Source organism: Nannobrachium achirus (assembly GCF_963921795.1).
Source record: "Nannobrachium achirus genome assembly, chromosome: 2".
NCBI lineage: Eukaryota > Metazoa > Chordata > Actinopteri > Myctophiformes > Myctophidae > Nannobrachium > Nannobrachium achirus.
This window is the reverse complement of record NC_137811.1, coordinates 67,649,006-67,664,844: the sequence shown is the minus strand read 5'-3', so window position 1 is coordinate 67,664,844 and position 15,839 is coordinate 67,649,006. Positions and strand designations below refer to the sequence as shown.

Sequence of the window (15,839 nt, the reverse complement as noted above, 5' to 3'; positions counted from 1 at the left end):
AAAGTAATCCGAGTAAATGTAATCCGAGTATGTCCTGTTTATTTCGCGAAAATCTTTTCTTTCAGTCAGGACCGTTTTTTATCATTTCTAAGCCACAGTGTTTGTGTTACGGCATGTAGAAGAGGCTGCCGTTTTGAGAAAAAAATGAAAAAAGGAAGAGAATCTGGAGAAAACAGCATTTTTGTGCAGCCGCTAAACAGGAAGTCAACGAGACACATCACGTCCGGGTGACGTAATTGCGCGCTGCATGTTGGGAAATGGAGTTTGTTTCATCACTGCGGTAGCCAAGTGCAGTAGCTACAGTACAGTATAGTTTACTGTACAACGCGTCAAACGCGTCGTGGGCCTCCAGCGACATCAAAGAAATTGACTTGTAGACACCACGTGGGCATCTGATGTGTTAAAGTTGTACCATGTAACTTTTTTTATAAAACAAATCTTAAAATTGTCCTAACTGTTAAATCGCTAAAGTTTTAGAACACCCACTCCGTTATTTTCAGCTTCTGAAGCCTTCTCTTTATATGCTTTCTATGATCCTGGCCGTGGACCGGATTTCGCGCCAAAATGACGTAATCTGCATCATCTGTATACGTTGTGTATACGTTGCCCAATCACATCGCCGATCATGCACACATGGTACACTACCGGCCAATCACAGCTTATCTGCTCTGGTCTCCAGGAAGCGCCTCCGCTTGGCTACAGTGTTTACCATGGTGAAGGATTTTAACCTCTTAATCCACAAATCCTGGCCAGAAAATTACGTTCTACCATGCGTTCTACCCCTCCACGGATTACTATCGGTCGCGGTGGTTTGCGGCGCCGCTCCGGTGGTCCGCGGCGGTGGTCCGCGACGACTCCGGCCGAAAAACGGCAGAAAAAAGCAATACCGCTACTGACCACTAGTTGAACTTACACAGTATAGCTTTAAGTTATGCTTTTGCTTGTTGTTTTACAAAATTTGTACTCTGTAGTAATTAATTGTGTATAGTGAGATTGTATACGGTGCTAAACACACAGCATCCCCTTAACATCTGTCCTGGAGCGTGTGGTGTGATATTGTGTACCAGCTCAACATATAAACCTAAGTCACATTTGCCCTCCTAAGAGCTGAGCTTTTGAAGGATCACATTATCTTACTGTATGTTGAGAGTTCATAATGCTAGGAAGGAACCCACAAGTGCACGGACGCAGATTCTTTTCCCGCTCCATGTTAATGAATGCAGGCGTTGTCAATGGCTGGGCATAGACACTCCACTCACGCATGTGATTATGATTTGTTTTCCGCTTGAGGCGGGAAAAAAGTTTGTCTCTGCAGTCTGCACTTAATCATTGAAATGCTTCAACCAGACATCCTTGGCAAGAACAGTAACGCACAAACCTCAGCGTCCGCACACACACAAGAATTATAGTAATGGTAGACGTTTGTACAGTATTTTGAGTGTTGTTTACTTTGTACTTTTTAAGGTCCACAAAAGAAGAGCGGTTTATTGAAGAGAAGAGGACAACAGTTTGGAGAAAGTGAGTTTTTCTTCACGGTTTTATAAAGGACAATTTCAAACAGACAGTCCGCCCTAAGGGAAAACTTCAAATGTGTAAATTTAATTGATTTATGAAAAAAAATATATATATTTTTTATAAAATAAATAATTTATTTGGGTTTCATCATGTGGTTAGTAGGGTTCATGTGGTTTAGTTGCCAGCTGAGAAACACCGGATGAGAAATGCTCCAACATTCTCTCTATGTTTTCACTGATATCAAATGAAGGCATTGTATTCATTTGCTCTTTATGACCTAAATAAAACTACTACTACTAAAGACTGCTACAGTACACATACTGTATGGCCTTATGATGAGGATACAAATGTAGAATTCCAGAGTAGGTCATTAACTTAAGCACTCGTGCTTGGAAATAGCCGTTTCTAATGACCCTGTGCTGCTTTGAACCACATGACATGAGTGGTCTAAATAAGGACTTTATAGTAATACTGTATACCATAGACCAGGGGTTTTCAAACTTTTCTGACTCAGGGCACCCCTGTAAATAACTTTTTCATCCACGGCACCCCTGAGTTAAGGCCCATTCCCACTGGGCCAGATAACAGATAAAAAAATCTCTTTCTCCAGATATTTTTCCATTCAAAGTGGATGGTAGCTAGTAGCTACAGATAAAAAAAATATCTGCCACAGATATTTCTTTTATCTGTGGCAGATTTTTTTTTTTATCTCTATCTAATTTGTAGAATCTTACATCATATTGGAGAAATATCCGTTTCCATCAGAACTGCCTGAAAATAACATTATACTTGACGTTTAACCTATTGGGGGGAGGTTCACCAAAAAATTGCCGATCTACAAGCTCACAACGCGTCACGCGTTGTGAGCTTGTAGATCGGCTATTTTTGGTGAAGAGACTTGTCGTAGATGGAAAAAGAACTCATCAAGTACAGTGCAAATCAGGTCTGTTTTACTAGGCATAGTGAAGTGATATTGATGTAGTGATATTGATGAATTACAAATATTATCAAATGATCTCGCGGCACCCCTGGACTGGCATCACGGCACCCCAGGGTGCCCCGTCACCCACTTAGAAAACCCCTGCCATAGACAGTATATGATGAGTTCCATCACGTGATTCAATGAGACGACGTTGTGTCTTTTTTTTTCAGGTTTAACCGTCTGTTCGGCATGACCAAGGAGCCCTTAATCCCGCCCCCTGGCATGTCACCGCCACCAGCGCTGAGCCACTCCCCACTGGGGTCTCCACGGACCCCACAGCTCCGGGCTGTCACTCAAACACAAGTGGAGTAAGCTAGTGTTTCTAACTAAAATTTGTCCTCCCACCTGTATTTTCTAATAAGATTTTGTTTTTTGTGTGTGATTCTTAATTATTGAATCACATAAACGGATATGCAATTTACGTTCCCTATTTTTTCTAATGTTGTGTATGATAACAAACCGATTCTGCTGTATGGTAATAAACACATTCTGCTGTCTCTCTAGGTCTGGGTCTCCTGCCTCCCTCTCCCCTCGCTTCAGGAGGAAGGAGATCTACAGGGAGATTCGTACCCACGTCTGGGGGACTCTGGGGAAGAGGCAGATCCATGGATGGAGCATGCCGCTGTCACACACACAGGTACACACCATCATCTACTGCAGTGCTTGATTCACAACGTTATTTTAAATTTGGCGCTTTTAGACTGATTAGCACGAAATTACCTTGCTTTATCTCCCTAAGGCCCCCGACTAAAATTAATGTTTGCTCCATTGATCCAAATGGATCCAAATAAACATGCTCTGTGAAAATACACACGGCCCACCCATCTGAGCTCTTAAGGCGGCAGCCGAAAGAGGTCAGATGTGTGGGCCGCGAACAGAATGGGCCCTGATAAAGAAAGGGTTGAGCATCACTGATACCACTTGTGTTGTGTTTGCACCTTCTTGGTTCTTATGTTAACTGTGTTTTATCTGTGATTTGTGTTTAGTTAGTTTCTGTTGTCGTTGCAGGAATCCTCTGAACCTGTACCTGAGCCTAAAGACGTACCTGCTCTAATGCAGCTGAGAATGTTGGACCAGAGAGACTCTACCGCCAAGGTAGGTCCTGTTGACCAGCCATATTTAAGCATTATTACCCGGCTTAGTTGAATGCTTGATTCTGATTGGTCAATCGCTGAAATCAGAGGTCTGATATTCCCTGATAACAGACCGCTGCGCTCTATAACAGACCGCTGCCTAAACAAAGGCTCAGAACACCTGCTGCAGTCAGGCTGCACTGCGTGAATCTTGTGCTGTAACCAACATGTCAGCCATGTAAACAAACACACAGCGACATTTAGAACTAAGCGTTGCTCATAAGAATGTTTTTAAAAATATTTTAAGTAAGAAATAGACGACGTAGTATCAGAAAATGGATTCTATCTAATCAGCACTTCCTTGTTTTCCAAGGCGGACCGTGTTGTGCTGGGGGGACGCCCAGCACAACACTTGTGGAATACTTTCAGCCGTCTGTAAACAAGGAAATACTTTGTTTTGTTTTTAGTATTGAGTCAGATTATTAATTTTATTTAGTAGCCAGGAAATAAGCGGGATAATGACTCAGGCTGTCGGTCTGTTATATATGGAGAAACACCGCGGAGCCAGTCGTTATCCCTTACATAGATGGTGTGGGTTATTGTGATTATTGTCACGCCTGCGTTGCTGCCGGAACGAGCCGATGGCGAGTTCCATAAGCAGCGCAGAAGTGGTCAGAGCGCAGTATATCCGCTGCTCAAACAGGCTTTTCCAGGCTCCACAGCAGAAATCCCATCCTGTGGGTTAAGGACATAAAAGATAAGGATGGGCCGTTTAACCTGCAACTTCCTGTAAAGCAGGATACAGTATATTGTGTTTTGAGCTTCGTGCAATACCACTTGTCAACCAGTACAACAGAAGAGCAAGTAGACCAATTACAACATCACAGTTGTCTTAGTTATATTAACATACTCTACCACACTGTTCCCCAAACACTGGGTCGGGACCCATTTGTGGGTCGCAGACAGATTTGTATGGGTCCCTCTGTTTTTTGTTTCCTACATTTTGTTTTTTAATTATGATTATTTAAAATATAAAAAAAGAAAATCCAATTTTTTTTTTTTTTTTTTTCATGAATTAAAAACTACATTCTGTGATTTTTCAGTAATTTCATGAAGAAATCAACGAAAGAATCTTAAGAAATTCCATAAATTAGAACACAAATGTTTAGGAAGTAGTGAAAATAGCCGGTCTACAAGCTCTCAACGCGGCGCAACGTGTTGTGAGCTTGTAGATCAGCACAAGCTTGGGTCCCGGGCAAATGTCTAATTTCTCTTTTGGGGTCACAGTCTAAAAAGTTTGGGAACCACTCCTCTACCATACATATTGGTCAATACACTAGCCTGCATGGTGGCCTACTGCCACATTCTTAGACAAGGGAAGTATTGTATTTAAACTCAAAACAGTGCTATCAAACCTGCTTCCTAATGTCCTGTTTGTCTCTTGCAGCTGAGCTGTGCTGTGGCAGTCACACCCGATATCTCAGGAGAGGCCACGGTAAGGTGATCGTTACCCTGCTAAATGAGTGCTTCTAGCAGCAGTACCATATAATCACCACCTTCAGTGTCATCCTCACCCAGCCATGACCACTGCCGTAGCAACAAGTTGGATTTCATGTCAGCCATAAACCTCTGTCTTTCAGTGTTCGGTGTGGGTGGTGTCTGGGCCCGCCTCCAGCAGTGACATCACGGTGATTGACCCGGCGCGGCCCAATACGGTGCTGGATCAGTTCAGCCTCCCGCCCACCTCGCCGGCCCTGTGCATGTGTGCCGTCCCGCCCACAGGTCAGTCAGCCTACAACAAACAAACAGCAAATAACCCACTGTTCTGAGTACATGATAACTGCCTTTTCTGTACATGTATTAACCTGAAAGGCCATCTAGAACACTGGTTCTCAACCTGTGGGTCAGGACCCCCAGAGGAGTCCCCAAATTATTTTCAGCGGTCCCCAGATGATTAGCTTAATGTGAAACATTGTTTTCTCACTCAAAAGTAAACATACCAACATAAAGTGACAGTTTAAGGACTTTTTAATATAAAATGACATGTTAAACACTGGCCAAATTGTCAATTATTAGAGGCAGAAATTGTGAAAATAGCCGATCTGTTGCGAGGCCTTGTGAGCATCTGCTATTTTCACAATAGAACCGTGTCATACAAAATGTGATCCCTCAACTCTTAGTGTTCGTAAGGTGGGGGGGTCCCCAGTTAAAATGATATGTATTTGGCCACCGACCAACACTACTGCCATTAGTGTTAGAAAACCTTAAGGGGACACGTGGCCTAATGCGTTGAGGGTTGTTGACATGAGGCATTAGACTGTGCTGGCTGTGACTCTGTGCTGTGCTGTCAGGTGACACCCCAGGAACCGTGTGGATTGGATCTCAGGAAGGAAGGTAACAACTGCTGAATAAGCAATGCACAACACTGACTCTTGTTTAGATTTCTTTCTTTATTTCCTTCTCTCTGTTTCTTATTTTCCTTTCTTTGGTTCCTTTTCTCTGTTGTCTTTCTCCAAAGCACTGGTTCCCAATAGTTTGTTGACTTTTGATATAGTAATGGTCTTATTATTAGTCCAAAGATATATATTTTAGAGGTATTAAAAAGTCATTAAATTGTCACTTGAGAAATGAAATTCGTATAAAACAGTGTTGCATGCATTGTCCCCCAAATCATTAGCAGTTTGGGAACCATTGCTCTAAAGCAGTGGTTCTCAACGTGGATTTCAGGGACTTTCTATGTTCCTTTATGGGGGTCTATATTGACCCTTACAAGTCTGTAACTTTGACAGTGTACAAAGAACCAAATGGACCGTTTGTACAAATGGAACCTACATTCCATCCACAGTGTACATTTGTACACTGTCAAAGTTAAGGAGAGACCTTCCGATTTCAAAGTTTGAGAACCACTGATCTAAAGCATTCTTTCTTTCTGTCTTTCTTTCTTTCATACGTACGTACATGAATGTGTATACATTGAGTTGGTGTAATGGCGATTTCATAACATTTTTTCCTTTGTGTGGTTCTGAGACGATTGATTCAATTTAAACATTTCCCTCCCTTCCTCTCAGTGTGTTGGTCCACTCCGCCTCCACCGGCCGGAGGCGCTGCTTGCAGTCTGTGTCTCTCTCTGAGGGGATCCACTCGCTCATGTGAGTAGGTTCTAATCTCAACCTGTGGCTTCCCACATGATTTTTTTTTAATACCTTAAAAAGAAATAAAATTACTGCATCAAAAGTAGGGATGGGACGATAGGAAAATGTAATTTCACGATTATTGTGAAATGAAAACATCCATTATCCTGGGGGGAATATTTGCCAAAAAATTGCCGATCTACAAGCTCACAGCGTTGTGAGGTTATAGATCGGCTTTTTGGTGAATCTCTTTAGTGAAAAAAAAGAAAGAAAGACTGTATCATGTATGTTATTTCCAGGTCTGTTTTACCAATTATAGAGGGTTTAAGACAAGTGGTACCAGATATGCAGCTCGGCAAGCAAAAGGTGAATTGATCCCAGACTGGGATCAAGGTGGATAATTTCACGATAACTTTCTCCACGATATGATTTGTGTTTTGTTTGTTTTTTCGCGATAAAGGATAATGATTATTGTCCCATCCCTAATCAAAAGTGTAACTATACTATAAAAACTGGTCAAACTGCCAAATTGTCAAATAATAGGCAACAGTCAATTAAATGTAATGGACCAGCTCTTACATTCTTGTGTCCTCAGTTCAAATATGATTGTTTTGGGGTCCTGAACCGGTTGAGTAGCACTGTGCTACTGTACAGTACCATGCTGTTGACTGTACAGTACCATGCTGTTGCAACACTGTAACCAGTGACATGTAGTAACTTGACCTGCATGCTTCCCAAAATAATGACCCTTTTGTGTGCCAACACACCATAACTCAGCACAGGATACTTCATCCAAATAATAATGCGTGTCCTTCTGGTTACTCGGATCTCATACAGTGCTATTCTATATTTAGAAACTATATATAAAGCTGTATACAAAACTGTGAAAATAAAGTGATTACACAAAGCTAAGTACACTAATGCCGTGGCAGAAACAAGGTTTATATATATATATATATATATATATATATATATATATATATATATATATATATATATATATATACTATATTCCGTTCTTTCCCAATTATACGGTTTTGTATTCGGCATGCTTGAATTGTATGAGGAAAATGAGATTAGTTGTTGGCATGTTAGAGTTTGACCCCCTTTCTCTCATATCTTCTAGGTACTCCCAGGGTCAAGTCATAGCTGGTTTAGGTGACGGGACGTTAGCGTTTTTCTCTCACAATGGAGGTACGTTGGTTGCACCACTCAACCGGCGTCTATAGAGGTAGTTAATACCTCTCTTTACTTTTCATGTTTGCACGTTTTGTATAAACATGACATACCGGTAAGTGCTGCTTGTCCACTGTTTCCCTAACAGTGGGACCTATGTCTTGTGGTCGCGGACCAATGTTTATGGGTCGCGATTAAATATCCCCCCCTTTTTCTTTACTTAAAAAAATAAAATCTATTTCTATTTTATTTAAAAATCACAACTTTTCATCAATTTAAAACAATTTCAACATTTTTCAAAAGTATTTAAAAAAAAGAAAAATCTAATACATTTCCATAAATAAATTAAAAACGTGGTGCAAATATGGTATGGGGTGAAAATAGCAGATTTACAAGCTCACAATGTGTCGCTTTGCACCTATTTTACATATTGTGTTAATTGTTTAAAAACAGCGCTTGTGTCGGGGGCTCCTTTCAAACTGTTTCACAAATCACACATTAGGACTGCGAAGGAAAACAATTCAGTCGTGAGATTTTATTTTGCTTTAGGCCATGGTTGGTTACTGTATGATTGATTGCTCAGTCTTATGATTGACAGGTGGATGGGACCTACAGTCTCACAAGGTGATGCCTCTTGGAACCACCCCCTTGCAGCCCATTCGCTGTTGCCTAGCAAAAGCCAACCGTCTGTGGGTGGGCTACTGGAACCGAGTTCACGTGGTCGACATAGAGAGCCATAAAGTCGAGGTGAGGAACGCAATGCACGTGCAACTTCACTATTATTATTATTATTATTATTAATATATATTTTTTGAGCGGTGGTAAACCGCTCCTATACGTGGCTGTGCGTGTGTCTGTTGCCTTTTTCCTCAGCGTTTTGCCATAGCAAAATGTGTGTACGTAACATCATGTTTGTCTAGTGGTGTCATCATCATATGTCTGTAGCCTTTTTCCTCAGCGTTTTGCCATAGCAAAACGTGTGTGTGTAGCATAGCCTGTACATCCTAGACTCAAATCTGAAGACGTTATGCAAGCACGACCACCGCTCACTTCACATTGGGTGTGATTTTTTTAAAGGTGTTTTTATTTTTGGGATTTTTTATTCCTTTATTGATAGTTAAGTGTAGGCAGACAGGAAAGATAGAGTCCGTCGGGATCGGGACTCGAACCCGCGATTCGCTGTCAGGCTACACTGAGCCTAGGTGCCAAGCCTGCTGCGCCAGCGGTCCGGGCCATTATTTAGTTTGACTTGTGGCTCTGCAGGACCCTATCCGTCTATAAGAGGGTCTGGTGGTCTGTGTGTCAGCGTGTATGTCCAAAGCTAAATCTCAAACCGCTGGACCAAAACTCAATAAGAAGTATCCTTTCATTTGCCGTTACTGACAGGGTTCCCACGGTCATGAAATTCCTGGAAATATTTCGAAATTAGAAAAATATTTTTCCAGTACTGGAAAAGTTTTGGAATTGATCAAGGGTCCTGGAAGGTCCTGGAAAAAATATTGGTTATTGATTTTGTTAATACCTCTGAAATGACAAATTAAACATTGGCCAAATTGTCAAATATTAGAGGCAGAAATTGTGAAAATAGCAGATCTACATGCTCACAACGCCTCGAGGCGTCGTGAGCATGTAGATCGGCTATTTTCACAATAAAACTGTGTTATACAAGTGCTCGTCAGGGTCCCCAGTTCAAATAATTATGATTATTTCGGGGGTCACAGCCTGAAATGGTTGAGAACCACTGGCATACACTACCTGTCTTTGGGCATTGCGCATAGGAGTAAACGACTCGCTATTGAGCTGAATTATTGTTATATAGTCCTGGAAAACGGGTTAAATATCCTGGAAAGGTTTTGGAAATTAATTGGTAAAAATGTGTGGGGACACTGTACTGAGAGAAATGACAAAGAAATGACTTATGTTTTATTCCTTGCCTCTAACCTTCCAGCTGACAGTGGCAGTGTCTGAGCGCAGTGAGCAGCAGGTGCGCTTCCTGTGTGCGGGAGGAAGTGGCGTTTGGGTTTCCTGTCGGCTGGACCCGACCCTCAGGCTGTTCGACTGGGCCACAGGACGACCGCTGCAGCAGGTGGATGTCACTCCTCTGGTCATTAAAACCCTAGGTGAGCACAGCTGGTGCTTCTAGTTAGGGACGGGCGATATGGAAAAATACAATATCACGATATTCTTCCAAGCTGTATCACAATCTTATCATGATTCTTTTTCATGTTTTTTATGACTATTTTTCAAGATACTTAACAGCACAACTACCTACAAGGGTCTAAATTGACCCTTACCAATATGTAACTCTGACAGAATACAAATGAAACCAAATGGACCTGTAAGGGTCCATTTACAGGTCCATTTGGTTTCATTTGTATACTGTCAGAGTTAAGGGGAGACCTTGACGTTTTAAAGTTTGAGAACTACTGATTTAGACCAAAATGTAGGTTTAAATGCATTCTGCAATGAATTAACAATATTAACAATTCAACAGGATTTTTTATAAGGCATTACATCACGATTTATACAATATCTCTGAAAAGAAATATCGTGATTCGTGGAGACATTGTATCGTCTCAACGATATTTATCACCATATCGCCCACCCCTACTTCTATTGCATGCTTATTGAGTCTGAATAGAGTTAGGGCGCCGGCGGGGACATGCTTCGTGTTAGGGAGTTTCAGGGAGCCCCAGAAGAGCAGATTTCTGTAAAAAAAAGAAAAATCGTAATACTTTAAAGATTGTTTTCAATGTGATGCGCTGTGAACTTCTGCTATATTTGAATAGCCAACATATAAAATATGGATTAGGATAAAGTGGAGGAGGTTTTACCTGCTTCTGGTCAGACTGATTTAAATGCATTTCCTTTTGGAGAAATTGTCAGATTTTTTAAACGTTTAATTACACATTCATGTTAATTAGATTATCCCTTTTGGGTAAATGTTCAAGATTTCTCAGGATTTCTCAAAATGTCTCATTTGTTTTTCGAAAATCTACAAGCTCACAGGTCGTGATGCAACAATCTTTTGCTAATTGGGCTTAAGTTGTTAAGAGAATGTACCCATTTAAAAAATGTAACCCTGAGTAAAGTGGACGGTATTACCCTTACTTAGCCCTTTTTTTGACATTTGACATTGCCTTTGGCTTTCTAGCATATAGAGAATAATCCTATTGAAATAAGTCCAGGAATGTGCTTAAGCCATTTTCCCACCATTGATGCAAATAATTCAGCAGAGGCAAGAAAAAACCACGCATTCTGAGAAGTGCCTGGCTAGAAATGTTTGTGGTTAAACACTTTCAAACTGGCGTCCATATTCTGTGCATTTTATTAAAAAACACATGCTGTGAGCTTGTAGATTAGCTATTAAGCGGTTTTAAGGTTGTCAACGTCAACAGTACTACAGTATATCTCCATGTTTTGTTCAACCTTTGCAAGGTTGCTACTTGCTACGCACCTTACCACTTGTTTGTCTTTCTCTGTGTCTCTCCAGGCCCGGCCTTCCTCACCCTGTCCCCTCTGCAGATCTCATCTCTCACCATCATCTCAAGCCGCCTGTGGGTGGGCACTGGAAGTGGAGCCATTTTCTCTGTTCCTTTGTCAATAAGTGAGTGCTACTAATTCTCTGCAGAATAACATTAATGCTTTAAAATCTTACAGTAAATAGTAAAACAAAAAGTAAATAAGATTGCTATTATGTATGTAAAATGTATCTGCTAAATAAATGTGTTCTAAATGTAAAAGATGTGTTGTACCCACAGCCTCAGAGTCTGTCTCCATCCCATACTGCTCAATGGCCTCAGCACAGCTGTGTTACCATGGACACCGGCAAGCTGTTAGATTCATCATGGCCGCACCTGGTAAGGAACTTGCTTATGCAGGCTGCACTGTGATGCAGTAGGCTGAGTAGGGCATACTGTAGGTACATGTCTGTATCATCAGAGTTGCCCAAAGTACACTCAGTCACAATGAAGGGGAGTTATGTTTTAGCGTGTTTAACCTTAAAGGAGTAGTTCACCCCCAAAATGACTTTTTTCCATTGAATACTCATGCCATAGAGACTTGAGTTTCCCTCCTGGCCCCCAAACTGTAGATGACCATATATATGAAGCTAGATAGATAGCATTTTTATGTGTTATTGTTTTTCTAGATTGATATTCCTATGCTTTTTTTATATTGTTGTTGATGTACTGACATATTATCTTGCTTATTATACTGATGTATTACCTGCTTATTGTAAGTCGCTTTGCATTATGCTAAATGCCTAAATTGTACATTTTCATTCTGAGACAGATAGACCTGCTTGTTTAAATAGCCATTGTAATGTCTTTGTTCCACAGACTGTCTAGTGACCTCTGGTGGCGGGCCTGTCACTACCTCTCAGCTCATCCTCAGTGGAGGAGAGGGCTACATCAACTTTCGCATTGGTGAGTTCAGGGTCGTGATGGCATGTTCCGGAGTGTGAAAATGAAATATCACTGTAGTTCTGCTAGCTGATACCGGTCTGAGATGTTCATCACAATTAAGCTGTGTGTTTATTATTTGACAGTTTGATAAATGGCCCTTTTAAGCTTATGTTGTCAACCCCGAGTTTCCTGAGTTTATATATAGCTGTGCCAAGCCCGAGTTGGCCGTTTTTGAAAAGAACAGATTTTCAAGCGGATTTTTTTGTTTGAAAGCTGTGAATGGCGTGCACACATGTGGTGTATCATCCGTGCATTATCTGTGCATGACCCGTGCACATTAAAAGGTAAGATTCTGGCAATAGAAGACATTGAATATTGTAATGCTTGGCAGCAAGCAGGTTAAACAAGCTACAAGCTAATCTTGTAAATCGACTATTTTTGGCAAAGAGGTTTGGTCTAGAAGGGGGAAAAGGGCAGTCACAAGTACAGGGCCAAAGGTCACACTGGTGATGATAGTGCTGTCAAACAAGTCTATGAAAGGTTTAATCTCCAACCCAAATGTGTTAAAATTAAGGCTGGGACTTTAACTGATTAATTGCGATTAATTAATTACAGAAAATTAACGCGATTAAAAAAATTAACTCATTTTAATCGCACTTAGTTTTTGCACCACAGAACCTTCAGTTTCGGGCATACCGATCATAGCGATGCACCAACCAAGAAGAGACAACAAACGCAAAGGGAGAAGTAGCCGATCAGAGCGCTTTGCTTGGCCCAGTGGATGCGAAATTTAGATTTAAAACACTCACTCGTTGATTCACTCGTACAATAAAATGTGTTTTACTGGAAAAAAAATGCTTCTCAGGTCAAATATCGATGTGCGATTAAAATGCGATTAATTGCGATTAATTAATCACAGAGCCTGTAATTAATTAGATTAAATTTTTTAATCGCATCCCAGCCCTAGTTAAAATATGTATTGGGGGTCCGTGCTTCATCTCTCTCTCTCAGCTAAGCGTTGCTTGGCCTGAAAAATGTTGTAGACCCCTGTTTAATAGGCCTAGAATTATTGAATGCTCTATTTTTGAAAAGTCTATTTTCGAAAATGTGTGCAAATCTTTGAATATATGTATTTTTTAGGCAAACATTTGCAACTCAAATGTTGCTTCTGAGGGGTCCCTGGAACTAAATATTTTGAGATGGGGGTCCGTGGACAAATAGATATCATTTTGGGGGTCCTTCACATGAAAACGTTTGAGAACCACTCTCAAGAGCAGACTAACTGAGCTCCAGTTAAGTGAAAAGGACCTTTTCTTTGACGATGGCGAGCCAGATTGCTGACATAGAAACATAGGTTTTTCAAAAAGTCTTAGGATTCAAAAGACACTTATAGAATCGGGTCAAAATTCGAATTTTCACGATTTTTCAAAAATAGCAGATCTACAAGCTTGCAGCGCGGCACTCGGTACCGTGCTGTGAGCTTGTATATGTGCTATTTTTCAATAGTTAAAGCATAAAATAATGATACACAATAATGTGTACCCGTTCTAAATGGGTAATGAAAGTAAGGTACCTAACCAATCCACCCTCTCTCTTCCAGGAGATGACGCGTCATCAGACGACCCGTCGACAGATTCCTCCCAGGCGACACCTCAGCGCTCTGACCGCAGTCACATGATCATCTGGCAGAGCCCCTCCCCCGCTGTGCCCAGCCCCGCCCTCTGACCGCTGCCGTTTGTTTACCTGTTTGAATCAGGCATTCTCTGGACTGTCACTAAACAAGCATGGAACAACGTGGCATTACAGATGAGCGCAATGGTTCATTTTTAATGAAACATACTGCACAGACACTCACTGACGATAGAGAACTTATACAACATTGTGCATTTATTCTATCTGTATCCGTATTTATATTTTTTGACAATTCTTGAATATTATCCTGATGAAGCAAAATGGTATTATGTAACAAAATATTAGTGTCTCTCAGTGTCTATGATAGCTGAAAAGGCACCCCCCCCCCCCTTCCACACAAACACACACACTGAGCCAAGCGTGTAGCAAGAACAGAAGCTCCTGCCTCATACATCTGTGCAGTGTTCAACGTGATAGTGAATGTTGGATTTTCTAAACAACTATTTAGAAGCGTTCTCCTTCTTCCATGCAGTGTGTCCAGTATTTATGTAAAAGAGCACAGTGAATAACCCTGTGTGCCTTATTCTGATTTAAAGTGTTTGCTGCAAGTTAGAACTGGCCTTATTTACCACTCATATGCACTATGTACAGTATATCCAGTATGTGTAAAATTAAATTGTAGGTTGTGGCACAAGAACTGGTACCCATGAATTTTAGGTCACGCAGTCTCATTGCAACCCTTCCCAGATCCTTACCGTGATCACATCTAACTTGACCATCTCTAATCTAATGCCTAAACACAGCCATGTAACGTTGAATTTAGGCCAGCGCACGAGGGTTTAGCACAGTGCATTGCGAGTATGACACTGTCCAGGAACCACAATCGTCAACTATATGTTCTCCTGATGTACTCTACCGTAATGGATTACTAATGGTTCGTCGGCATGCAGTCCCTCAACTCTTATACCTTGTCTTTCAGGTTGTTTTTGCATTTTCTAAAATGACCCATCCATCTACAAGTTTGCATCGCAATGCGCTGTGAGCTTGTAGATCAGCTATTTTCGCATTTGGTCCTACGACTAAGTATATCGTCTCTGTCAGGTAGAAACCTCGTATGTCCAAAACAGTTACTTTTCAGGATTCAAATTCTAAAATAACAAAAGTAGCAGATTGACGAGCTCAAGCTTGCAGATCTTCTCCTTTTGTGACGCTGTAGTAATATGAAGTAAGGCATTAATATACAAAGAAACACAATTTAAATATGGAGATAAGAGGTTTCTGCCTAACAGCAACTATATAGGGCTTAAAGGAAGTGGTTATAAAAGGTCCTTTGTACCATCAAGTTGGCACCAGTGCATTATGCACCTTTTTTGAGCGGTCGTGTGTACTGTACTAGTGTGTTCTTGGCATTAACTGTGAACTGGAATAGGTAGCCGTTTCTCTTCTACTGTATGTACTGTACTGCAAAGGCAAATAGCAGTAACTACTTTCATTTCCTGCATCAGTGGCTTATTCAGTTGACGAGCTCCTAAGCAAAGCACTGAGCCTGTATTTGCTTATTTCCCTAAAGTCAAAGGATATCAGTGGCAGCTGTAGAATGATTGTCTCTGTCACATGTCATGGCTGGGCTTTAGATATTGTTGCTTTCGGGCAGAAACCTCTTTCTCCATATTTTGACTTGTTTTTTTTTTTTTTATTATCAGTAAATAACGCCCTACTTGATCATACTACCACAGGGTTGGGCAACTTTGATGGCAAGGGCCACTATATTTCCACCTTCGCTCCAGAGGGCCACATTGCACACATACTGTATGTCCTACTTTGTCATTCTACTATCTTGTACAAAAGAAGCAAAAATAGCAGATCTACAAGCTCAAAACGCATCACGTTGCGATGTAGATTGTAGATCGCTTGTAGATCGGCT

At 41.1% G+C, this 15,839-nt stretch overlaps 1 protein-coding gene across 1 annotated transcript in view; it reads left to right on the top strand.

Annotated features, from left to right (window-relative positions):
* LOC308294689 (C-Jun-amino-terminal kinase-interacting protein 3) overlaps positions 1-15,698 on the top strand; it is a 33,987-nt gene extending 18,289 nt beyond the window's left edge. Inside the window, exons 13-27 of the mRNA XM_080737477.1 lie at positions 1,465-1,518; positions 2,668-2,805; positions 3,002-3,134; positions 3,506-3,592; positions 5,018-5,065; positions 5,211-5,352; positions 5,922-5,964; positions 6,639-6,719; positions 7,828-7,895; positions 8,476-8,624; positions 9,826-9,997; positions 11,371-11,484; positions 11,639-11,737; positions 12,218-12,304; positions 13,884-15,698. Coding sequence (XP_080593603.1) covers positions 1,465-1,518; positions 2,668-2,805; positions 3,002-3,134; positions 3,506-3,592; positions 5,018-5,065; positions 5,211-5,352; positions 5,922-5,964; positions 6,639-6,719; positions 7,828-7,895; positions 8,476-8,624; positions 9,826-9,997; positions 11,371-11,484; positions 11,639-11,737; positions 12,218-12,304; positions 13,884-14,008 — 1,540 coding nt within the window. The 3' untranslated portion in view covers positions 14,009-15,698. The remainder of the gene's footprint in view (positions 1-1,464; positions 1,519-2,667; positions 2,806-3,001; positions 3,135-3,505; positions 3,593-5,017; positions 5,066-5,210; positions 5,353-5,921; positions 5,965-6,638; positions 6,720-7,827; positions 7,896-8,475; positions 8,625-9,825; positions 9,998-11,370; positions 11,485-11,638; positions 11,738-12,217; positions 12,305-13,883) is intronic.
* Positions 15,699-15,839: the final 141 nt, after the last annotated feature.